This window comes from Argiope bruennichi, chromosome 6, assembly GCF_947563725.1.
Source record: "Argiope bruennichi chromosome 6, qqArgBrue1.1, whole genome shotgun sequence".
Classification (NCBI taxonomy): Eukaryota; Metazoa; Arthropoda; class Arachnida; order Araneae; family Araneidae; genus Argiope; species Argiope bruennichi.
The window spans coordinates 109,726,482-109,753,533 of NC_079156.1; the positions used below are offsets into that span (position 1 = coordinate 109,726,482).

At 30.1% G+C, this 27,052-nt stretch overlaps 1 protein-coding gene across 3 annotated transcripts in view; it reads left to right on the forward strand.

Annotated features, from left to right (window-relative positions):
- Nucleotides 1–9,685: 9,685 nt before the first annotated feature.
- LOC129971555 (putative bifunctional UDP-N-acetylglucosamine transferase and deubiquitinase ALG13) overlaps nt 9,686–27,052 on the forward strand; it is a 40,628-nt gene continuing 23,261 nt past the window's right edge. For 2 of the 3 annotated variants that reach the window (XM_056085430.1, XM_056085431.1), the window contains exons 1-8: nt 9,686–9,841; nt 20,681–20,764; nt 21,071–21,121; nt 21,617–21,663; nt 22,944–23,016; nt 23,108–23,189; nt 23,483–23,621; nt 25,688–25,748. In XM_056085430.1, coding sequence (XP_055941405.1) covers nt 9,755–9,841; nt 20,681–20,764; nt 21,071–21,121; nt 21,617–21,663; nt 22,944–23,016; nt 23,108–23,189; nt 23,483–23,621; nt 25,688–25,748 — 624 coding nt within the window. In that variant the 5' untranslated portion in view covers nt 9,686–9,754. Of the gene's footprint in view, nt 9,842–20,213; nt 20,488–20,680; nt 20,765–21,070; nt 21,122–21,616; nt 21,664–22,943; nt 23,017–23,107; nt 23,190–23,482; nt 23,622–25,687; nt 25,749–27,052 lie in introns of those variants that run through there. The other variant, XM_056085432.1, reaches the window with a different exon arrangement.

Genomic DNA, 27,052 nt, shown 5'->3' on the forward strand with positions numbered 1-27,052 from the left:
AATTTCCCAGTGCAAACAGTAATTTTTCTATTTATTCAGTGAATCGACAAGCGTATATCGTGTTGATTGCTTCGTCAAAAAATATGCCTCTCTAACATTCATCAATTTCTAGATCTATCAGCACAGCACGTGGAAATAAGAAAATTCGAGCTTCTCAAACAAATAAGGAGCGGTAAGCGAGCAATGAAGCAGATAGTTGCCGAATTCCTATTATTCCCACCGATATGCCTTTTGATTTCAAGCAACTGCAATTCCCCATTCGACTTGCATTCTCGATGACCATCAACAAGGCACAAGGTCAATCACTTCAAATTTATGGATTGAACCTAAAAATTCCATATTTTTCACGAGATCAGCTTTATGTTGGATGTGCTTCTTCGGGCGTGGTTCGGGTTTCTTTGTGGCTTCAAAAACTCCAAACCAAAACAACTTCATGTTCTCTCATGTTAAAAAGTATTTTTTCTGGATAGCATTTTGCCCCCACTCCTCACCAAAGTTCACTCTTGCACCAATAAATGAACAAATACCTTCCAAATGATCCTTTTGCTGTTACGCCTACCTAGTTACTTACTGATGAGTGAATAAACTACTACTCGGATGACGACATTTTGATTTCGGTAAATAAGTAAATAAAAATTAATTAATTAAAGGAGATTCGAACCACAAAATAGTAATAAGTATATGTTTAAATTCTTGTTTTTGTATATAATCATGAATTGCATAAGTCGTACCATTCTGGGTGAATAATTTTTAAAAACGAAATACAAACCTAAAACCATGATCGTGTTGAAAATGAAAGCGAAAATTCTGCTTCAAAAATAATGCTCGAAGAAAATGATACATTTTTCTATCAGAATGTTATCAGTGAACAATTGATGATGTAATGATGTAATGTTTTGAGTATCAGCGATAAAAATTATCATCATCAATTGCGCTTTAAAATTTTGGGAAAACTTATCTAAAATAAAGAGGAAAAAATGCACGAGAATCAAATCTTATCACTCAAAATGTATTTTTTAATTTAAAGTGATCCCATCGGGGAAGAAGAGGATGAGGAGGGAGAAATGAGAATGAGTAGCTTCTGGTATGGTGGTTGGTTCTAATACACTGGTGGTCACAAAAATGGTGTGGAGTCGGCTACCTCATATCGATGACGAGACGCACTTCCCATAATAAGGATTTTACCGTTGTCAGTGATGACCCCTTGGATTCAACCTCAATTCCTACCAATGCTGCCGCGGCGGCCTGGTCATTCAGATTTTTCCGTGTACCTCAGAGCGAGTCAAAATAATCAACTGCTCTATTTTAAAATGTTATAATTTATTACAGAGAAATATCCCAACAGGGGCACCTTAGATATGAGGATGACAAGATTTCGGTTTGATGACTGGTTCTCATCAACTTGGTGGTCACAAATATGGTGTGGGTGTATGGTTCCCTTTATCGATGAGGGGAAGTATTTCCCACTGGAAGTGTTGTATAGTGGTAGGTGATGACTCTTAGGGCTTAACCATATTTCCCGCCAGTGTTGCTGTCGTGGTGGCCCAGTAATTCATATTTTTCCGTGTGCTATCGTGCGGGTCGGAATGGCCGGTTAAGGATAAGGTTTGAAATTCAAAGTGATATAAAAATGGTCTTTTTATAATTTTCACCGAAACTAGTTTGTCAAAAATTCTATTAACTTTTAATTAATTAAAAATTTGTTTAAAATTTCGAAAAACTTTTCTTTGTGGGCTTTTAACCCAATGGTAATTTCTTGTTGGATTTCTTAGCTCAAAATTCAGTGGTTTGCCCTATGAGAATTTTGAAAAACTTTTTCATGACGCAATTTTCATTTCACTCAATTTTTTAAATTTCAGATACCAGTTTATAAACATTTATATGTTAAGGAAAATAGATTCCAATTTTTTGTCACAACAGAGCTATAGTCTCATAACCGAAGTTGCTTTGTCACAAAGTTAAGAAAAGTTAACTGTTACCATCCAACATATTTTATTTTTGTGTCATTCATTTATCTGCTTAAAATAATTAAATTGCTTATATTCAGCAGTAATTCATTTTTACAACCGATTGTTTCGATGAGAAATAATGATTGTTTTTAGTTATAATTGTTTAGTGTTCTTCATTTTTCCAAGAAAACATTTTGAAATATCGAATTGGGACAAAAAATTTAATCCATATTATTTAAATGACTTTATAAAGGGTGTCCCCAAATTAACGTAAGATTTGAATTTGCCACCATTCCTGCAGTAAAGTGTTGGCAATCCTATTAGAAAAACTATTTGACAGCTGATAGTTAAAGTTTAGTAAAAATGGAGCGTTACACGATAGAACAACGTGTTTCCGTTGTTGAACAATATTTCAAAAATAAGTCTGGCAGCTACATTTCGAAAATTTGAGAATCGACCCTCTAGATCGTGTGATTTAACACCATCGGCTATTTTTTTATAGCGTTATTTGAAGTCAAATTCCTATGCCAACAAGCAAGCGTGCATTGAAAGAGGAAATTCAACCCTGCATCAACGAAATTTAGCCACATTTATGCAAAAGAGTCATGGAAAATTTCGACAAAAGAATGCGTATGTGTCAGCAAAGCCGTGGAGGCCATTTGCCCTATGTATTATTCCATACATAACTATATCCTGTGTACTTTACGATTCAATTAAAATATAACGATTAAAAGAAAAAAAAACTGATTTTTTTTTATTTAATTCAAATCTTGCGTTAACAAATTGTTCTATCGAGTTGTTATCAAATTGTTCTATCGAGTTGCGTCAACAAATTGTTCTATCTCCATTTTTACTAACCCTAAACTATCAGCTGCCAAATGGTTTTATTTAAATAGGGTTGCCAGCATTTTACTGCGCGAGTGATGGCAAATCCAAATCTTGCACTAATTCAGGGATAAACTTTATTTTGTTGTCTATTGCAAATAAAAACTTTTCTAATGGTGATAAATCCAATAACTCCATAATGCTATTAAAAACAGAACCGTCCATTGCTCTGTTTTTTTCCAATTTTCGTGATATTGTAAGTTAAGGTTATTATTCCCCCTATAAACTATATAGATTTAAACAGATCTGTTCTGTCTTGGCTTTCAGCAAGAGAATAAAATCATGCGCTTAAATATTTCATGAAACAAAGAAAATGGTTTAAATTTCATTATTAAGATGAAATCCTCTATTAATGAAGAATTTCGTCTTAATGATATAATCTGTTTTTAAAAAATGTCAAAATTTCTCTCAGTTTTAAATCAATAATTTTTTTAAATTAAAATCTGCTAACGCAAGTTTCATTTTATTATGTGAGAAGGCTATTATTTCCTAAGTTTGTCGTAATTAATTATGCCATTAACTAGTTGAAACCGGTTTGAAACAATCATGTGTCTATCAGATTACGCATGCATCGATATTTAGAAAAACGATGGAGTTTTTTCTTCTCCCCCCCCCCATCTCAAATCGTTCGAGCTCCAAAACTTTATCTCAAAGCTATTTTCTTTTCTTTTTTTGTGTGCAAAATTCTGGTTTAAACTGGTTTGGAATGATCAGGTGACTACTGTATTTTGTGACTAAAAACCAATTTTAGAAAAGCGATGGTTTTTTTTTTTTTAATTAAAAGTTATATTGTAGCACCTCTTTTTCCACTTGTGCAGAAAGCGCCCTCTTGTGGCGTTTTACAGTAGACAAGCAGTAGAACGGAAAACCTGCATCCTGTATCCTGAGACTTTTTCCCATGTGCAACCCCTGCGCTAACGCCGAATGCTTTCGGTTGGAAACGGTGGAATCCCTCCACCATACTGTTTTCTTTAACCTAATTGTCTATGTGTGTTTGTAAATTTTGTAGCGTAGCTGTGTTTGTGTAGATTAAAATTATTCTATTTAAAACCGGGCAGTTTATTAGAAAATCACAACACATTCACTATAATATAACTTTCGATACCTCCTCTCACTGTTCGCGCTTATTCCCATTTTCTTCTCTGTGCTTCTTCTGGCGATAACTTCTTACGACCTTGTCCTTTATTAGCCTGGCAAGAGAATTGGTTACATGGCGGACATTCGTGCCAAGTTTTAACTTTTGGTTGGCAATAAGTCGCCAAAGGTGACAACCTTCTATATCAATTTCTAATAATCCTAAAATCGAAAAATGTATGCCTCAAAAGCGAAAAATCACCAATTTTCTGCCCGTGCATTTTATGACTTCAAATACCCCAAACCAAAACAACATCAGGTTCTCACATGATAAAAAATTAAAAAAAAAAATGACGAAATTTATTAAAAATTTGCACATTAATTAAATGATGTTATTAAAAGGATAATTTCCTAAATTTTAAAATGGGAACAAATTTTGTTTTGTTTAATAAAATTTCCATGTGTTATTGCGGAAAAATACCAAAATATTACATAATAATGTTACGCAATTTCCGGGGTTCGTTTGGATAGTGGAAGTGATATGGTGTGGAGAACACTCAATCAGCAGGCGGCAGTAGAAAATAAAACAACGACGTTTATTTACACGAAGACACACAGGACAGCACAAAGACGACAACTATATACAGTACAGAAGACGATTATCTTCAGCCGAGACGTGCAGCATACAACAGTATACACAGCAGCTCTACTCCGTCGCTGCTCCGCTAGTCCCTGGAAGGCGAGTTCTTCACCGTCACTTCCGACTACTCTTCGACTCCACTGGTCCACGACTCAATTCACCACTGCCCGGCAGCTGCGGGTACTTCCTTTTATAGGTCTCAGGAGGCGGGGCTAGACGCCTCTCAACCAATCAGGAACGTTCGAGGCGTATCTCCGTTCCTACGGGACGGATCGGGAAAATTCTCGATGTTTCGGGTATAATCTATTTTGTTGCCAAAGTCGCCAAATGGACGAGAAGTTTGTAGCCAAGCTCTGGCTGATTAATTAATTTTAGAGAAATTAATGATGTACTTCATTAACCTGCAAAGAAACGCCGGAGTTACTATCTTAAAATAGCAAGTAGTAAAACTACAATACCTCAAGTGGACTTCATGCTATTATAGGGATTAGAATAAAAGTAATTGCCCCATACAGGACGTTTAATTTAATTGGTAAGTTTAATAAATTCATAGATAAAGAGGATGATAAATGTTTTTGTCAAGCTATGAAACTTGTTTTACAAATTTTTTTAATTATAACATAATTTAGAGAAAATCAACAAAATTTACGTTAACAAAATTTCAGTAGATCCTTATAGTGTGAATGAGTAGCATAATTTTGGAGATGCGCTTCCGAAAATTTATTCCTTTTGGAATAAACTTCAGTTTATTTTTCCACGGGGGGCATCGTTTGTACACAAGGACAAAGGCTGAAAGTGTCCGTTCGTACCAGAAGGAAAAAGCAAAACATTTGGAGTTTTTTCCCTTAGGACTCTTTACTGAGATATTCTGATAGTAATTTCTTTGATTCAAGAACGGACATTTTAGTATCTTTAAAAGGAATACGTTGGTGTTAGGGATTTTCATTCCCTCTTTTGGGGCATGAGAAATTCGCAGGTGGTATGCATAATTAATAGAAAAAAAGATGAGATTCATATTCAGGAAATAAGACGACATTTAAGAATACAGTAATATGGGCTTATTTAAAATGAAAATTAGGTAATTAATTAGGATATAAATTAGATTAAGAGATATCATTATATAAGAATCTTATCTTAGTCTTAAGAACCTTGGTGGGGTGAAAGCTTATAAGCCAGTTAACAAATACGCTACCCGAGCAATTGCTTTTGTATCGTGGTCATGTTACTGGGCTTCGAACCACAAGGTCCCAGGTTCTATCTTCGCATATCTCAATTCGCAACATTGGTGACCTCGGACGATGGACCTTCAACCTTCCTACAGATATTGTGGCGCCATCTACCCACAGCAAACCAAAGTCGTCAGATTCACTCGACGCAGCAATGCAAAAAGGCCGCAGCAACCCAAAGTCGTCACACTCACTTGACGCAGCATCAGCAACCACACACCCTCGCCATAACGCTTGGCACTACTCAAATGGGTACAGGCGCATTAGAATCAACAGCTAATACACCATCTATAGTCATATCGTTCGTCTCACCTTCGACTCACTGGAGGGAGAGTCTGTGGTGAAAGCTTATCAGCCAGTTAGCAATTACGCTACCTTATCAATTGCTTTTGTATCGTGGTCATGTCACTGGGCTGTGAACGACGAGGTCCCAGGTTCTATCTCCGCGCATCACAATCTTCCACATTGGTAACAAGGTTTTGCTTCATGATGCGAGAGTGCGCATTTGAGTCGCAATATCAACGAAAATGTATTTATATATTTATCTTACTGTCAATAACATATTTGTTCTTATTTCATTTTTATCCCTATTAGCACAAAATACCTAACATTACTGTTATGATATCTCCAAGCATTCAAAGCATCATATATATCGTACATTGTTTTGTGTTAATAGGAATATTAAACATCATCAGATAAATTTGATATGAATGATTAATTGGTCAATTTAAAACATCAATTTGGAATTAATCGAATCATTTGTGGAACAGGTCTCATTTTTTAACATCCCTTCGAATACAATAATATCTCTGTCACGTGCATCCAATTGCTACATTTTTAATTTCAAATCTGCAAATAAATAAAAGTATTAAATAATTGAAAATGAAAAAAAATCACTTAGGCACACTTAAATATTTCAAATGCCGCATATATTACTATATGAATTTAAAATAACAATAAATATCCCCAATATGAAGAGTCTATGAAGAGTTTCTAGTTAGAAAGTTAAGCAAATGCGTTAAGTCAAAGAGTTAATATATGCTATACCAATATTCACTACAAATTATCGAAGCTAAGTTCAGTTTTGAGCCCCTAATCTTGTCATCGTTAAACATATATTCTGCTAATTGGAAGGAAATATTGTTATCTCGAGATAAAATCATGATTTCAGACTCAGAGATTTCAAGTTTTGAAATCGATTCAATAACTGATCTGCCATAATGTGATGTCAATAAATCTGACTTTGAAGATCAAACTTCCTCTCTGCGGTGTGGTGCCGGTTTTAGAGAAAGAATGGTTTGAAAGAGATTCTGAAATCAGAATTTCGTCATCTAACTATGGTTCAGAATGGTCAATGTAACTTTGAAACGGGACATTGAATTAAATGTTGCACCAGGTTTTAAGAGAGGGTGCCTCCTCAGATGTGAACCTCTTCATCTGACTATGGTTCAAGAGTAGTCAATAAAGTAGTAGTTTTAAAGTAATGTAACTCTGAAAAAGAACATTAATTTAAATTTAACAAAACTGCCAATGAAAGTTTGAAAAGTGAACAGAACATACTATGCCTTACACAGTAAATTGTCCTGAACTACGGCGTGTAAGATGTCTACTTCTACATTTAATTTTATTTAATTCGGCTATTACCCCCTTTTAAAAATTACAAGATGTCTATTTTGATTTGAATCTTGTGATTTAATACCCAGGCCAAACGAAGAGAGAAATAATTTTAAAATATCACACATAAAAATTAAAATATTTGATTTGAACCCACATTTAAACTTACTGCCGCGTTTCAAATTAGATTATTTCTCTACAATTTCTTAAAGAATTTCTCCAAGCTGAATTAGGCCGCGGTGGCCTGGTGGTAAGGTCTCGGCTTGTGAGCCGTAGGGTTTCAGGTTCGAGACCCGATTCCACCGAAGAACCGACGTGTAGGGGGTCTGTTGCACGTTAAATCCGTCATGCCAAACGTCCTCCCGCTGGTGTGGTGTGGTGTGGAGAGGGGGGTGCCAGCTCAGGTGTCGTCCTCGTCATCTGACCGCGGTTCAAAATGGCGAGGTTCGTCCCAAAATAGCCCTTGTGTTGCTTTACAACGGGACGTTAATATAACGAAACTAAACCAAGCTGATTTATTTCTTTTTAATAATTTCCATGGTTTTCTGATTTGCTCGGATATACTCGTGAGTGTTAACGAATAGGCCAATATATATCAGGCACAGATGATCTTCTGTGAAAGATCGGTTTTGAACCCTTTGTTTTGACTTCCGAAGTTAATACTTTGATGCTAATTTATGTCTTCCGTTTTAAACTTGTATATATAATGTACGAGTACTTTTTAAATATGTTATTCCTTGAATGTCACGAAGGAGTTAGAGTAAAAAATTTTCAGTAAGTTGTATAAATTGAAAATTTGTTCCATTAGATAATTTACTTAAAACATAGGTAATTTATTTTTAGAGTTCCCTGCTAAACTTATAATATAAGATGTCAGATATAATCTGAGCGTATGCCTCATTTTCCAAACTTTTATGGATCTCAGTGTTCAAGTGGAAGTTCTGTTAAATTTATTTCAATGCCATGTTTCAAATTTTCCAACTTCTCAAAACTTTCTTGCATACTCTGTAATAAACTTGTCATGCCAGAGAACGCCTTACTTGACATTGGCGTACAATAGTTATGAAATATTAACTTCTGGCGTGAATTTAGCAGTTTTACTGAATCTATAGAGTCATGCTTGACGAATTATTTGGCCTTTAATCCCTGGTATGTATTAATTATATCCAAAAATCATATTTAAGTTGAAGACACGTTTTTTACCTATTGATTGAAACAAAAATTTGACACAAAACTGCAATTGTAGTCACAAAATCTCATAACAAATTTGATACATTAAGTCCATGCGTTTTTGAATTATAGCATTTACATACTTATGAAAGTACAGACCGACAGACAGTCAATCCGTAATTGGATTTGGCTCGAAATTAGACAGGTGCCTACACTATAGATATTAAATATGTGTATCGAATGTCATCTATCTATCTCTCTCCATTTTCTAATTATAGTATTGACTTTTATTCGAACATACAGACAGACGGACTTTCTCCAAACAGATTTTACACAAAATATGATAGAAATCGGTAAATTTGGTGGGAAGAAAATATACCAAATTTCAACCGTCTAGCTCAAAGAGTTTATGAGTTACCTTTGTCAGAGAACAAATAGACCGACGGACATTTTTTAAAATGTGTTCTTTGAACTCAGGAGGTCTAAAATGTGGTGATTTGTCAAAATACCGAGTTTGAATTTTTTTGACGAATATTACACTTTCTTCAAATTACGTATACGTGAAAATAATAGTTTAAATAATAATAACATTTTCTAGCTTGAAATCTCAAAAATGAAATCAAAAATTTTAGATAAATTTTAGCCTTTATGTGTGATACAACTAACAGCTTAATTACTTAAAACTATAAATCTTAACAAATAAACTCTTTTCGAAAAAAAAAAAAACTAAAATTCATGTATCTGAGAAAATTTTAATAAAAAGCCGTGTAAAAATAAAGATTTAATATGAATCAAATGCCAAATTTATATTTAATTTAAAATAAATAGATACCATAAAATATTTATTGGAGAAATACGGTAAACAAATTTATGAAAACCTTTCTTAATTTATTATCATTTATGCATCCAATAGCATCTCGCAAAAATAAACATTTCTTTTTTATTTACCTCTTCCTTCGCTATCTATCAGTTTCCTCAAGCTAAAAAGATTCTTCATTCTCATTTGTTGCTGACGTCAGTCATACGTCACCTTTCATTACCGACCAATCGGAGGCCTCATCGGGAAAAACCGCACTTTTCAAAAATATGCAAATTAATACTTTTCTGTCGCTGAAGAACACGAAAATTTCGATTACTGTATTCGAGTCTTTTTCTCGTCTGTTTAGCAAACGTTTGTATTTTAAATCAGAAAAACTATGGACGGTTTTTTAAATTGCTTAGGCCTTTATAGAAGCGACGTAGCCAAGGATTCTTCAAGTCTTTTTAGAGTTGTTTCTGAACAGGTATTTATTTACACGCATATTTAAATCCGAATTTTAATGCTTCTTTGCTGCTTGATATTTTTTCATGTATATTTTAAAAGGGAGCATATTCCTAAAGTGTTACTTTCATATTGAAGTGCTTAAATGTATATTGTTTATTTGAATCAATTCTATAAAGTTGTTCTTTTACGGTGATTTAATATGTTAAGAGTTAAGGTGTACAAATTTATACTATTCTTCAAGTTAAAAATAGTTTTTACTAAAACTTTTTAATAATTCACATTATATTAGCTTCTATGCAAGATTTGTTCTTTTGTATTTTGATGCGATTGTTTTTTTTTAACTTCTTTTCGATAGAATCTGTTTATTTCCTTTCTTTGAAAAGTTTAAAAATATTATTATAGCACCTTCATTTAAAAACGATTAAATTTAAGTCTCAATTTCATTAGATTTTAACACATTTCGTGTGATTATGAAGCAAATCAAGTCCATTTGTAAAGATAGAATTTCTTATATTTGGTTTTGTATTTTTATATTCATTATTTCAAGTTTGTTTTAATAAAATTAAATTTATTTGATATATTATTTCTATCAAGTATATTTATATTTAAGAATTAGATTAATAGACTTCTTAGCTGCATTATTTATATTATTTATTATAATGTGATGTTGGTAGCGAATTGTAAATTGAATTTGAAAAATAAGTTTTTCCAATATTAATGAAAACGAATTTTTATAAAAATGTTTTTAATGTGTTGTATAAGATAAATATAAATACCCCAATAAGTCATTATGTGGTTACTAAAATTTGTCTAAGCTGCATAGATTTAGAATTATTATAATCATACATTTATGTTTACAATATTGACTGATGTTCAATTTCATTAGAATAACCTTTACTTATAAACGGACTTTTTAAGCTCAGCTTTTAGAAACACTACCGTAAAATAAATACATATATTGCATTTTGAAAATCAACGCAGGCTTGAGTTCGACAATTTTTCATAATTGTTTATCTAATATTGATTTCATTAAAAAAATGACATTATTAAGCCTAAAACATTTATACTCAAATTATAATACTTGTTTTTGATTATATATACATATAATATAAATGAATAACAAGAAATAGAGATATTTGAAAAATTTTTAGTTTAAATTTGATTTTGTGAAATCGGGAACCAGTCCCAAATGTACATTATGAAATGGGACTATTTTCGAAATATTACTTAAAATTCTAGAGTTGCATGTATCCAAAATTATTAAAGTGCTGTTATGCAATTGATTAACTTTTCTTCTGCAAACAACACAATGTGAAGCAATTTGCAAACGTGGACTCAATATACATGATAATGTAGTTTGTTCTCGATTTCTTAATAGATCATTTAGTAATATCGGAGATTCAAGATCAGCACTATAATTGTAAAATTTTAAGAAACTATTGCGTAAAATACGTTATAAAGTACCTTCTTATTACTACTTTTATTATGATTAATAATTCTTTTTCTCTTCAGTTTTTTTTCTCTGACCTTTAGAGATACTTTATTACTTTTTTATTTGTTATTTTCTGATATACAAAAAGGAAGCATTCGTCAAAAATTGCGTCAAAATCTCGTGTTCTTTTGAATTTCGAATGAAATCGATTGTTTGTCAGCGAAAGTGGAAGCGATAGCTACAAAGCATGAAGAGTTAGATGGATGAAATGGTGGGTCTGTGTATTCGCAAACATGTAAATGCTGTAACTCTCAAATGTGATGCTACATAGATAAATGAAATCTGGTATGTTTGATCTTGTTACAGAAGTGAAGTGAAAAATTTTGTTCATAATCGATCGAAAAAGAGCATTCGAAATATATATTTCCACCCTATTTTAACCCTTCACAGGCTGATATTCGGACTGTATGTAATTAAATACCCCTCCTTCTCTGTTATCTCTTTAGTACAGAAGGGATGATCCAATTAGATGATTCGCTCAGTTAGATAGTAGGCATGAAACATAGGCAAGCTAAGAAGCAGTCAAGTGTTAAATAAAATGTTTAATTGCTCAGTAGAATTATTATATAACTGCCATTATCAAACTGTTGAATTCTGATTCATAACACCATATGCGTTCGGGTTTAAAATGCAGTCCCTTAAAGTATTCAAAATACTTTGTTTCATATAAAATGATGGCTTCAAGTGTTAATTTTCTGAAAAGATTTTTTTTTTTCTGCAAAACAAATTTTTTGTTCTGATCATTATCTTAATAGCACGAATCGATTTTTCTACTTTGATATTTCTTTTAAGTGTCTGTATGTGTGTGTGCGCTAATTTTTACAGCTAACAAATTTGTCATATGTATACCTTAGAACCTCAGAGGAAATGTGATCACCGGAATGGGTTTTTTAGAAATTTTAATGAAAAAATTAAGCTGAATTTTGGCGTTGTCCAGCGATAAGCTAAAAAAAAAATTGTTTTCAATTATATAAATTTAATAACAGTGTGAATTTTTGCTATATTTTTATGGTTTCTGAAAAAATCCTTTGCTAAATTTCCAACAAATTGCATTGTAGCCCTGAAATTTAAAACGTTTTCGTTGTTTCATCAATTTTCTGATCGCTCGAATTTTTTTTCCTTGTGTTGAAAATTAAAGAACAAAGTGTCTGTTCAATATCTGTATAGTGTACGAGAGCGATAAAAACCAAATGGTAGTTACAATATCGATTGTCAGTAACATGTCATAGGACTTATCTTCTTTATAAAGGTATATGTACACATTAAAGTAAGCCAATATAAAAAACAAAATTACACAGCTTTAATATCTTATAATTTGGCTAAGAATAAGGAAATTAAGTTATATCTACACGATTTAAAGAAAATTAAATATAACAAATATTTTCCAAGCACTAGCTGGTCGCTAAAGTCGAATAGTTTTGAATAAGGTCTACTCTATTAACAGTTAATTGAAGAATATTTAAATTTACTCAGTATGTTATAAAGTGTGAATATTATCTTACAAAATCGCGCAATTTTAGACCATTATATCGTTATCTCTAAGAAGATGTGAATCAGAACCCAGAGTTTTCCAAAGGCTGATTTTCCTAAGATTAGGAAAATGTTGATTGTTCTGAAACTGTAATATTCGGAGCTTCGTAATGCGGTCACATTTGATCGCTGAGGGTAGAAATTTTCTTAGTTTTAGTTTTTAAATAAAAGCTGGAGTATCAAGAATATTACGCTGAATGATTCCGTAGGATCAAAAGACAGTATAAAATTTAGATTTCATATTTTTTTTAAAATATATTTATCGACGGAAACAAAGTAAAATATTATTTACGTCATTTGAATTATTTTGAAAGTAAAACTAAAAACTGAATTTTATGATGAATCAAATTTTTATTAAATAATTCTTTGAGATATTACATAAATTTTTAAAATTATTCTGTAGTGCACGTAAGACTTCAATGCCGAACGATTTTGTTTTCTATGCTTATATTTAAAAAAAGCCGTGCTTGATTTCAACAAAAATGTTTTTGTATTAGTTTGATTTTGATCACTTTCGCTTTAATTTAATTTGAAATTTAACGCGAGTTGATAAAAATTACTGTTGCATCAGAGTACAATCAATAGAACGGCTTAAGGCTTCTATAGGAGTATGAGTTGCATAATTATCAAATTTGAAGCATTAACCTTAAAAACATTTTCTTGAAGTTATTTAGAGATCAGTTTACATAAAATATTTAATTGAAAATTTTAGAGATCTTTACTCCAAATATATCGGCAGGTCGTTCAAGGCGGCTAATGTATAATACGTGAAATTAAATCCACACATGTTATTAAATTTGCTTAAAATTTGTATTTAATAGTTGTCTAATTTCGATGCGCAAGCGTTAATTGAAAATCAATCAAATAATTTTAAATCAATTAAATCTTTTGAAATTAATTAAATGGTTATTTTTGAATCTGAAAAGTTAATAAAGATGCATAATTATACCCACAGAGGGTAAAAAAAAAATTCCGTACGGAAGACTAAAATAAAAAAAAAACATAATTTCTAATCTTTGCTTTTTATCTTTATAAACTACTTATATATTGTTAATGTGAGTCTTTAAAAGGGAGTTTCAGAATAAATTTCTCTTTTTTACAGAACTCAGCAAGTCTTCTTACAATTTTTAAGATAAATGACGAAGTATCATGCAAAAAAAGTTTCCGTACGCAATATGCAAATTCCTCCTGACGTGCTCTACAACTAACCCACAATAAATATCCGAAGTTGATGGTTTGTCAGAGTGAAGAATACGACATAACACATGTTTAATTTCAATGTTTCGCTGATCGTCTTAAAATGGAAATTCAGAAATCTATTCGAGAGTTAGTGATTTGGTTGCGCAAAAATAGATTATTTATGAAAAAAAAAAAAATCAGTGAAATGACTTACAAACCAAAGTCTACAGTGCAGTGTATTATTGAAAGATACTGTAATGTGTAAACATTTGAGGATAGAGATCGATCCGGAAGAACTCCGAAGTTAAATCACTTGCATAAAAGAAATATCATGTGTAAGGTGCAAGATAATCCTTCGGATTAGGGCGCCTCAACTTGCAACTGATTTAATGGTTAATTACAACATTAAATTCGCATCTTAAATTGTAAGAAATGTCATTTAAAGAAAAGGTTATAATGGATGTGGGGCCTGTTATAAGTCTCTGGTACAGAAAAAGCGTCTCGAGTTTACAAAGAAGCATATAAACAAGCCTCTATCTTTTTGGGAATCGGTCCTTTTTAGTGATGAATCAAAATTTAATATCCGTGGGTCAGATGGTCGAGTTATGATCTAGAGGGAATCAAAACAGCATATGTTACTTAAGAATTTATGTGGAACTGTGAAGCACGGTGATGGTTGGTATATGGTATGGGGGTGTACAAGTGCTGCTGGTGTCGGATATTTATGTTTCATAAATGGAAATATGGATAGGTACATGCATCTTGATATTCTAAAACAAAACGTTTTAACCAATGCAGATAAACTGTCCCTTAGAATGGACTTTACTTTTCAACAGGACAACGATCCTAAGTACACCTCCAAGATTTGTCAAGAGTAATGTCTTTATAATGTTAAAAAACAGATTAATAGCCCTCCCCAGTCTCCCGATTTAATCCTTATAGGGCATTTATTAGAAGAAATCGGTCGTGAACTAAAAAAAATATGACACAAAGAACAAGGTTGAACTCAAAAGGGTAATTCAAGACATTTGGAGTAGTATTTCTCCAAAAACAATAACAAAACACAAAAAAAAAAAACTGATGGGGGTTATGCCACAACATTTGAGAGAAGTGATAAAGGCCAAAGGAAGGCCTACCGATCATTAAATGCAAGTTGGTCTGCATGAAAAAAGTTTTTCACGTACTATGTAAATACCGTAAGGAAACATTTTTGTTCCTTATTAGAGGCATTTTTTAATTCTTTAAATTGAAGTATTTATTTTTCTTAGTTTTTCCTTTATAATATTCATAAATAATAAATGAAATTGTGTTAAACCAATTTTAAAGTTTTCATTTTCATAACAAAATATTTTGTGCCAAAAATTCAACTTTTATTAACAGTCATAGCTGCGTATGGAAACTTTTTTTACCCACTGTATGTGTATTTGGATTCTTCTTAGTACTTCGGAAGTTAAAAAAAATAATTATGGGTTTTAAAAATTTATAAAATATATATTGCTAGAATACAGATCTTATAATAATCATATAACTAGAATATGAAAACATCGCATCTTTTGGAATGTTGAGTCAAATTTGATAAAGGAATGAAAAGTAAGCAACATCAACTAATAAGTAAATGAAGTTGAATGAAAAAAAAAAAATGTGAAGTTCAAATTATTAATATATCCATTCTGAGTATTTCAAAATCTATATTTTCTCGTGATCGATAAAAAATATTGCATAATGTTGTAAATTTTTCCTTTTAATCTTTGCGGAACTTTTTTTTAATAGGAAGATTCGTATAGGAAGATTACCTATTGCAATATTTCATAACAAGACTTCGGAAAAATTGCTTCAGCATATCATGATCCCTAGAACCCCAAACCAACCTTCTTTCAAAAGTTATATTATATAGCGTATAACGCTTTCCCATATTTTCTTGTGAACTAGAGTAACTTAGTTTGGATTTTAATTGGCTTGGAATATGTTGTTAGAAAGGTAAAAATCTCGGACTAGTTTGTAAATGGTCCATCTAGCTCAAAGAGGCGTAGAAATGGTGGGGTGTTAAAATTTTCATTTCACTATAACTTTCTTAATATTGAAGATGGAAAAATAAATCCTATTAGCCTCATTAAGATGAACAACTTTTGTATTTAAAATGTTTCGATAACTGCAATATTTTAGAAGTTAGGGGCTGAAAAGTGATTTTCAAGCCCTAATTTTGACCATTTCTAACATCAACAATTTATGCTACCAAATAATAATTGATATAAAGGATTATATATTTTGTCGAATTTTATTATTATTTTTGTAATATTTTGTTGTTTATAAGACTATTATCCTATAAGACTATATTATATAAGACTATTATCGAATTATTATATTTCTAATATTAAATTGTTTATATTTATTTTGTTTTTAAGAAAAATATTATTTTAGTGGTATTTTTACTTTCTATAGCTGTATTTTATATAATCCCTTTTTATTTCATTTCTTCGTGACGCTTTACTCACATGACGTTTGCACCTGTACTATTTGGCAAGGGTGGCTATTATGAACTTTTACTTCCTTTTATATCTGACGAGAATTGTAAAAATTCCTTTTTTCGTTTTATGCATCGTATTAATTCCACAAAACGGCATATCATATGATCTAAAATATAGGTTTTAACCCCTTAATCTACAACTACGGGCATAGCCCATAGTACGATGATCGGGCGAAACGTAAATAAAATTTGCTGAACCGTGGAATGGCTCGAAGTCAGTGCGACTTTCTTTACGTTTTCAGCCCAAACTTTTGGAATGTAAATCGTAGGTTAAGGGGTTAAAAATCAACTTTTGGGAACCACTGTATATAAAAAGTGTTCGTACACTTACGAATTTTAATAAAATATTACTCTATCCATTATTAAAATTAATATTTCAAAATGAGAATTTTTTTATATCTACAACAGTTTTTTTGAACAAAATTAAATTTTTTAAATACTTAAATTTTCTTAAAAATCAATCAAAAGAAAATGTCATCGCACAAAAATCTTCATGTTCTGTAAAGTGGTAGTACAGTGCGCGAAAAAAGTATAAGGACAACATGTAATTGCATGAAAATATGCTTTATTTCCATTTCACCTAAATGAACTTTCTATATTTCTTACTTCTGCTGCATAATTTTGTGATAACTTATACCACATAAAAAACATAATTTAGCTTCAAAATATTGATTTAAAAAAATTTAACATTAAAGGAAATACGGAAAAAATTATAAGGACATGTTGTAAAATACTTAAAAAATGTTTCAATAATCAAGAAAACTACCTTTTTTTTTTCAATCACTTGAATAAGCCGAGAGGTCATAGATCCTGAAAGATCTTTTAAAATGTCCATAGATATTTTTTTTCCAAGCGTCTTTGATAGCGACGACAAGATCTTGTGTACATTGATACTGTGTGCCGTTTTTATAAACTTCTCGGGCTAGAAGTCCCCATAAGTTTTCGATTGGATAAGGATCGGGACTTCTGGCCGGCCAATCAAGTAAATTTATAGAATTAGCTTCAAACCAGAGTTTTGCACTCGCAGAAACGTGTTTCGAAGCATTATCCTGCTGAAAAATATAGTCCCCTGAAGTAATTAGTGGCGCTTCAGGTAACAAACTTTCTCCTAACTTATTAACATACCTGTCCGAATTCATTTTATGGTTGATAAATACAATTGGAGTGGTTCCATTTGCTGCAAAAGCGCCCCATACCATAACCGAGCCACCACCATATTGACGCCTGGAAAACACTTCCTTGGTCTTTCGCAGATCATACCAAAAATAACGAAAACCATCAGGTCCATCAAGATTGAACTTTTTTTCGTCCGAAAAAATTACATCAGCCCACTTTTGACCAAGAGAAATGTATTTTTTGGCAAAGTAAACTCTTCTTTTCTTATGATGATTTGTAAGAGGGGGGCGTGACACTAATTTCCCATAAGAAACTTGAGGATGCTTACTCAAAACATTTTGAACAGTCCTTGTTGAGCATGGTAAACTCAAATTTTGTCTAACTTCATTTGTGGTTTCTCTTTTCTCGCAAGTTCTCCTTACAATCATTCTTTGTCGACGAGTGAGAGTTTCTGGTCTCCCAGTTCGCTTTTTCATACCATACATCCCAGGATTTTTTAGAAAATTATAAACCACCGTTTTAGATCTCTTGATTCTTTTTGAAATTTCCCATCCACTTAATCCACATTCTCGAAAAGCAACAATTTTTCCTTTTTCAGAGTCAGAAAGTTGAGTTCCTTTCTGCATCGTTTAAAAATTCACACTGAAAGTCGACTAGTGGGAAATTCTTTTCACAAATGAATCTTTTAACTCGGATTTGTCATTTTATGCTTTCAAATATGCAAATTTTTAAATAATTACTGGAGAAAAAGCAATGTCCTTATACTTTTTTCCGTTTTCATTTAGGTTTAAAAATCTAAATTTAAATGTTAGCAGATTTAAAATTGAAAATTTTAATTACTTCAGGCATAAAATATTTTAGTTTTACTTTTATTTTTGCTGCAAAAATTTGCATACGATTCTGTAAACAAGGCTTCTAGATTTGGAGATTTTTCACGTGTCTTTATAATTTTTTCGGGCACTGTACAATTATGGATATCGAATTAATAAATGCAATAATTCGATTTAATAATAAAGTATCATGAAGACTTCAAAATAGTTTTTAAATGTCTGGTTATAGAGTACACTAAAGAAAAATAAATTCCTGCATCAATGTTCCTTCATTCTTCCATCATTGTTTTTGGATTGATATTACATTTTCGTACTTTAATTTTTAATTTTTTCTAAATATGCTTTCAGGTTTACATCCAACGTCTGAGGTAGTAATTTTCAGACATTGTGTACAGTTAGACACAGAAGGCGAATGTTAAAATAAGTGTGCTTTCCTACATGAGCAAGATATTCCATGATATTTCTTCGATATTATTCTTGAATGCTGAACAAAATATTGTTACAATATTATGAGAAATTTTGTATTAATGTGATCCTGAAATATCATTATCCTAAATTATCTTGCAGTATAGTTATCCTGATAATAATAAGGCTATTTCCTGTAGCTAAATTTTAGATTTCAAACTTTATATTGTCTTTTGAAATGTTTGAATAATGACCAAAATCCATTCTTCCATGAATAAATTTTAAATTACCTAATTCTGATATCGATATACAGAACTCCTTCCAAAAGAACACCATCCAGGTCAGATCTTCGGATTAAATTTTTGTTATTGGAATTAAAAATGCTGAATTAATTCTTACCTGCAAATAGAACGATTTCATTTCGGAGTTATTTATAGTTGATTTCATAAAGGAAAGCCTATTTCTGTTTTCTGTTCGTACGAATAAAATTTTCTTCTGATTGAACGCACATGTATTGCAGCTGATTTCAGCAATCCTCGTACAGTTTCAGATGAAACTTAAGTCGGAAACATTTTGTTAAACTCTATAAAAAAAATATCTACATCTTAAAAAAAAATTTTTTTTACAAATATTTAACTATAAATGTTTTATTACATCGAGTAAATTTTGAAGGACGATTTTTACTTTCTTTCCGATTCGATTTTCTAATTTAAAGCATTTTATGAATACTGCATTCTAGAATGGGATACATTTACTAATTTAACAATATGTCGAATTGTTTACCATTGCTACGGTGAAAAAAAAAATCACCTTTCGAATGTTTGTTTTCTTAAAACTACAAACCATTTTAAAATTATAGAGAAAGAGAAGTAGGCAGAAATGAAAGCCAAACGACTTTTAAAATATCACCAAAATATAAAATTAAGAACTATTATTTTAGTTATGAATTTACCTGGGAGTTTTCAGATGAATGAAAATTTTTGATTATCTTTATTTCTACCTCTTGCCCCTTTTTTGAAAAATTGAATTTCCCCTCCCCCCCACTGAAAAGAAATACTGGACTTTATATTCAAAATCAGTTCTCTACAACGCTGTTTTTATTTTCTTGAAATTTTAAAAGTGTACGAGAATTTTCGGGGTGTCACCATAGGTTAAAAATAGTTAATGAACATTTTCAAAATTATAATTTTGAAGTTGATATCCTAGCCGAAGTACCGGCATATAAGTCGATTATCTAGTTTTTTGGCATCTGTTGCTAAAGCAACTGTTGAATTCTTCAAACTTTTTACAATGTAACTGTAGCCGTATTCGGAAAAAAGGTTTTGTTTCGACCAAATAGAGCAGACAGATAAATTTAACAATAATTTTTATTCGATATTTGTTTTAATATTCCATAATTATTCTGTGAAAAGTGTAAATAATATTCGAGCGTACATTGGTTGACCGTGAACAGTGCTGGACACTTTATTTAAAAATCAGACATGAACACTGAACAATCACGGCATCCATTAATTTTCTAACAGGTGGTTGATATAAGTAAAGAAACCCGGGACTTATGCTAAGAACACAGCGTATTATTCTTTGACAAGGTTAGCTGGAGACAAATTAACGATTCCACAATGGTTTAGTTTTTAAATTTAAGTTTATTTCCATGGCAAATATCGTCTTTTTCACAATTAAAATTTCATTTTTTTAAAAATTTTTACATTAAATGACTAAAATTTACTGAGTGATTTTTATTTTTCAATGTTTACTAACAATCTAATTTGGCATCTTTTTCAGCTTTTCTATACCCAGGTTCATCATGTCAAACTTAGAGAGAGATGTGTTGAATATATGGAAGAGCATAGAAATATATTTGAACCGGTATGAAGTACAACATCATAATTTTTTAAAAATCGATTTAACTATCAGAATAGCGGTTTAATGATTAAAGAGATTTTATGTTTATTATTTTAATTAAAGTTTTAATTATTTATATAAATTAATAGAATAAGTGAATATGAGAAAGTTTCTTTTAGTATGTATTTTCTTTTATGAGAGAATTTAAATTTAACAATCATAACATCAGTTCAATTAATCTTAATTTCATTTAACAATCATAACATCAGTTAAATTAATCTTAATTTCATTTAACAATCATCTCTCATTTTCCACATTTGCCTATTTCAGCTCATAAAGGAAGACTTTAATGAATATCTCCAAAAAATAAGAGATCCACAGGTTAGTATTGTTAAAATGCAGTTCATAATTTTTAATAGTTGATTTGAGATGATCAACTGATCGTTTTTCTTCAGATATAAAACATATTTTTTAAAATTGATTTATTTGCAAATAAATGGGAAAATAAGTAAAAATATAATTTTTGTTTTATAATTTAAAAATATTTTAAAATCGAATTAATGGATTATTCTTTTACATCGCAGATCTCCATATAGTAAAATAAGTTATTTCAAATTTAAATAATATTATCTTGAAGACTCTGGATAGTCTAATTTTGCCCATTTAGTTTTTGAAGTATATGTGCAATGAATTATTTTGTTTTTTTACCTACATTAATTTAGGTTAGGTTAAACATCAATAAACTTTTAATAATTAGTGCATTATTAAAAAATAAATCAATATATATTACACACAAATAATTTTATCAATTAAAATTAAATTTAAATAATTCTGGGAATATTTTACCAGCTGATATTGCATTTTTCTACCTTTTAGGAATGGGCAGGAGAAGTGGAAATGAAAGCTTTGTCTTTGAAGTATAAGTGAGTTTTGTTTAACTTTGAGGGACACCCTTTTAATGACAATATAAAGATCTCTAAGTATTAGTATTTTTCTTTAAGTATTTTTTAATCTTTAAAGAAAATCAATTAAAATATTAAATTTTAAAAGAACAAAGTGACTACAATAAAATAAATTTTCACTAAATGAAATGGACTTCAATTGCATATTGCATAATTTTCATTTTGGATTTTAAATTTAAAATTAATTCAGAATTAATAAATTTTTTTGCAAAAACAATTACAGTAAAAGTACAAGATGTGAATTTTGGGCATAGTATTAAAATAAACTGAGTTTAGATTTTATATATCTATTAAATTCTTTTTATTTCCAAGCCATTTGTAAAAATAATGGTATAATGTTAAATGTAAATACTGATTAAAAAAAGTTCTGTTCTAAAGAAGGTTTTAAAACATCTGGAGTTTAGTTCTTACTGTTAAAAATAATTTATTTTCTTAAAGTGTGAATCTTGTTATGCTCAGATGAATCATATTTCAGAAGGTAAATACATTTCCATATAATGCTTTTCTTCCTATGTATAAATCAATAAATAAGAAGACTATTAAAGGAATACTACATATGAATTTAATCAAGTTTCTTCTTTTTGAATGTAAATTGTCAACAAGATTTGCAAGAATGTGCAAGGCCTATAATTTTCTATATCGAATAATTTTTAGTAATATCAATTACAAGCAGAAAAGAAGAATTTGTAGTTTGGGAAAAAAATAATAATCTAAAACATTTTTTACTGACTATCTTTATATTTATTTTGCCTTTTTAATACTTGTATTAAAATAAAATTCTGTAGTAATATTATTTAAGAAAAAATGATTCTTGAAATTTCATGCTGTTAGAACATGGTTGTTATATTATTTTCACATTCTTAGTTTTTTAAAAGCTTGATTTTATTTAATTTTTCTAATTTTTTTTTTCCAGTGACAAGTATATATTTTCATATTTATATGCTTATAAAGAGTTCTTTCATATTTTTGAATTTTTTTAGAATCTAAAAAGTTATTTTACATTCCAACATATATCTAACTGTTAGAATATTTTAATTTATAATGAATTTATTTTCAACTCTATTATGTTTATTGGTAACTTTTGGAGCATTAAAAATTGATTTGCTCACTGATATTCTGTACTTTAGATTTCTTACATATTTAGATTTGTTAGAATTTATTCCTTGGTTGGATAGTATTTTTGGTTATTTATGAGCTTGTATATTTTAACTGTTCCATTTTCTATAATAATTGTTTTACAGAGTGGATTTTGTTGTATATTATGATATCAGTAAACCACCTCTCAAGATAAAAGCCAGTTCTTCGAGCCAAACTGTTAAGTACCTTTTTAACCTATGCATGTTGTTACATTTTAAACTAAAGAACTAATATACTGATATTCATATTATTTTGTATTTTATTGTAGATTTCTCTAGCTTGCACTGGTGGCAATCGTTATGATTGTGTTTATTCAAAATCTGATTTATCAACCTTAGCATTTTGTCAATGTAAGTAAAGCATGAACTCTGAAATGTCTTGTCTTGATTAATGCCTCTAAATGTTGATCAGATCTGTTTTAACTGATTTAGAAAGAAAAGAATGTAATAAAAATCTAGCTCATGAAATTAATTTTTAATTTTTTAAATGTAAATGGCTATTTTCATGAATTTATTTTGTCTCTGAGCACTTTTTAAAATCATTTTTGTGGATTCAAGTTAGATTTTGTAAATTCCAGTAAAAAAAAGGGGAAAAAAAGTTTTAAAGAATTAAATATTTACTGCATTTTGCTTTATTATTTCAGCTATTGTCTATGAAGTGCTGTACAAGAACGTTTTTGAACTAGGTTCTGATGTTGATGTAGCTGTTGAAAAAATGCTTCATGATAAAGCTTATTCCAAACAACGGAGGAATAACTTGTTGTGCCATTACTTTAGAGAAAGGTTTGTATTATTGATTTTGAAAGATGTACAATGATTTTCCAGATATACTATTTTCATTTTTAGTTCTACAAAAAAAAAAAAAAAAAAAAAAAGTTCCAAATATTGAACTATATATATTTAATATATATAATTTATTCACTATATTGAATTATACAATGTATATGCAGTTATAATTATTCTTAAGTATATTTGTAGTTTCTACATTTTTGAGTTTTATCTTTCTATATAATGTTTTTGAATTAAAATAATTTTATTTCAAATGCAAGGATAAATGGATTATTAGGAAAATGTTTTTTTTTTTCACCTTCTAAGAAGATGGGAATTACTAAATGAGGAATGAAAGCAAATATTGTAAACTTATGATGTTGCAAATAATTGAAAGCACTTGATAAGCTTGTTTCTGTGTATGATCAAATACTATAAATTTTTATTATCCTGTTATTTAACATGCTAATTTTTGGAAAAAAGAAAATAAAATGTTTTTCTACCCATCTGAGATGCCTTTTGTCTCATGATGGTGATGATTATTAAAGATGCATAGCTTCTTTATTGTATGCTATAGTATTTTATGTAAAATATGTCCTTAACTTAAACATAATTAACTTAAAATAAAGATAAATTACAAACTTTTTTGCAATTGTAATTTTGATAGTTGTCTGGGTGAATGTATAAATATGCTGGAAATCTTTTTCGGCTTTATGCTAAACATTGTTTTCACATAGAATATTTAGGTATGACTTTGGCTGACCATGGTAGGTAGAACAACTGGAATTCCTGTACTGAATCTGCATTGATTAAACTACTTTAATTTATTGTTGATTTCCTTCATCTTTCTGAGATAATACATTTACAGAAATTAATTAGATTTAGCTCTACCAGATCTGCTTATTACCTGCCATTTCTTGAGAGTTGCTACTTTTCGTTGTGCACATGGGCAAAGCCATAAATAGCCGATCCGTACTGGCCAAAAGAATGTATGTTCAATCATAACAATAATATATGTTTGTTAAATAAAATTTTATGAAGTGCTTTAATTTAAAGAATTTTATGAAAATACTTTAAATTCTGTAAATTTAAAGTATTTTGGCTTCATAGTGATAACATTTGATGATTTAGGAACAGACTTGACAGTATATTAATTGATTTAGCTTTGTTCAATTTTTATTCATGAGAATTTTTTTTTCGTAAGTAAATTTGACAGTTTTGTTAGGACTGTTCTGCTAAAAGTCAGTCTAGATGGGGGATGCACCTTCTGTTGATAATATATTAAAAAAAAAAATAGGAGGGAGGATGTTTTATTTAGTTGAAGCTTTTATGAAGTTCAATATCTTTTGTTTTCTGAGCAAAAATTTTATTTGACATTGATTTTAGTTAAGCAAGTAGAATAATTTTTCGCATACAGCTAAGAACACATTGTGCAGGAAGTAAATAAATATATAAATAAAAGAACATGACATTATTTTAAAAATATTAGACACGTCTGAAAAATGTCAGATATTTATGAAAAAAAAAAAAAAAAAAAAAAAACCTGAAAATACCAGGGAAAGGTCAATGGAGTTCAAACAGCAGAAATGCCCCCCCCTCCCCAATTTAAATTATTAAAAGAGCAAGTATGTGACTATTACTAAACTTAATGGGGAAAATGATACATAGATTTCAATATTTTAACAATTTTATCACTTCAAAAATTTGTTTCATTCCTGTCATAATTTTTTTGTTTGTTAGCAGTTTTTTTTATCACCAGTGTTTTTGCAGCAGCATTTACAAGAATTATTTATTAAAAATATTTAGAAGTATTATATTAAATTTACAAGAATTATTTATTAAAAGAATTTACATTTATTAAAAAAGAAATCGGTTATTTTTTCTTCAATGTAACAAGAAGACTCATTTCTTCTTATTGCTATTTCTTTCTTGTAAACAAATTCTTGTGTAACTTTCTGAAATTGAAATGGATGAAATTATTTTATGTAACCTACAATTATTTTCTTAAGGTCATTATGTAATTAAGATGATTGCAAATTGTAATTAAATGGAATATTAATTTTTAATGCTTCATCTTTTAGTTGTCGCATAGATGGTGGTGTTGAAGATCAAAATCTGCCAGAGGATGACCAATCTTATAAAGTAAACATTCTTTGTATATTTTTTATTCAAAAACAAAAATGTGTGTGTGTATATATATATATATATATATATATATATATATATATATATATATATATATATATATATATATATATATGTATATGTATAATAACATTTTAAAATCTAATTTAAATCTTAATTTCCAAATTTTTATTTTAATTTAGTATATATTAACCTCATTCTAAAATTTCTCTTATTTCTTGATCTAATTTCCACTTTTTTTTAATTTAATTTACATGCTCTTTGGAAAACTGAGGAGCATGTTCAGCATGTTCTCACTCTTGAGTGAAGGGATAAAAATCCCTAATGCTTACTACATTCTTTTAAAGAAACCCAAGATTCCCTTACCTAAATTTACACATATCAGAGAAATCCCTATCAAATCTCATAGTAAAATCACTGTAGGAAAAAGTTTCTGCTTTTTTTGCTCTTGTGATGTAGATGTATGTATTGTACAAAGAAAAAATGGTAAACAAATTATGCCTCCCAGGATTAAATAAATTGGAATTAAAATTTCAAAAATGTCCTCTTTATTGGCCTCAAGTATCTGCTACACATATATATAAAATACTGTTGCAGAAAAAAAAAAAAAAAACTCTTCAAAACTTGATGGGTTCGATTGTATTAAGTGCATAGTGACACAATCAGCATGCATCAAACAACACTGTTTATTAACATAGACACAAATTTCACAGTCAACAAATACACAGCTGAAATGTACACAAGCAACACATGGCAGCACTTACTAAGATCAGCAACTCATAAGAAGTAAACAACCACAACAGCATACAAACTGAAAAGACAGAACTCGGCAAGAGAGAATCCACATAGGTATTCACTAAAGTCTCTCCAAATGTCTGCTATATTCCACTGTCTCCTCATTATAGCTGTACTGAACTGCTGACTCACTACTATACAACTAGCTTCTCAACACTGACTTGATGCTGCTTCAATATGTGTCTCCAAGACTTGGAGAACAGCTCAATGCTCAATCCACTAATCGCTTGAGCTTCACACAATACTTGTGCTTTGCTTGACTAAATAATTCACTTCAATTTAGTTAACTGGCCTTTTTTAGCTACCAGAGTAGGGCACAGAAAGTTCTCGAATAATCAAGCATAATTCTCTTCCTATTGGTCCTATTGCCAAAATTCCTAAAGATTCTAGTATGTAATGTTGCTAACCTTGTTGATCATTGATACAGTGGAATGGAGCTTTTATTTAAAATTTCAGCTAATCAATCCAAGGGAGCTGTTTGTAAAACTACCTTTTCAACGATGGAA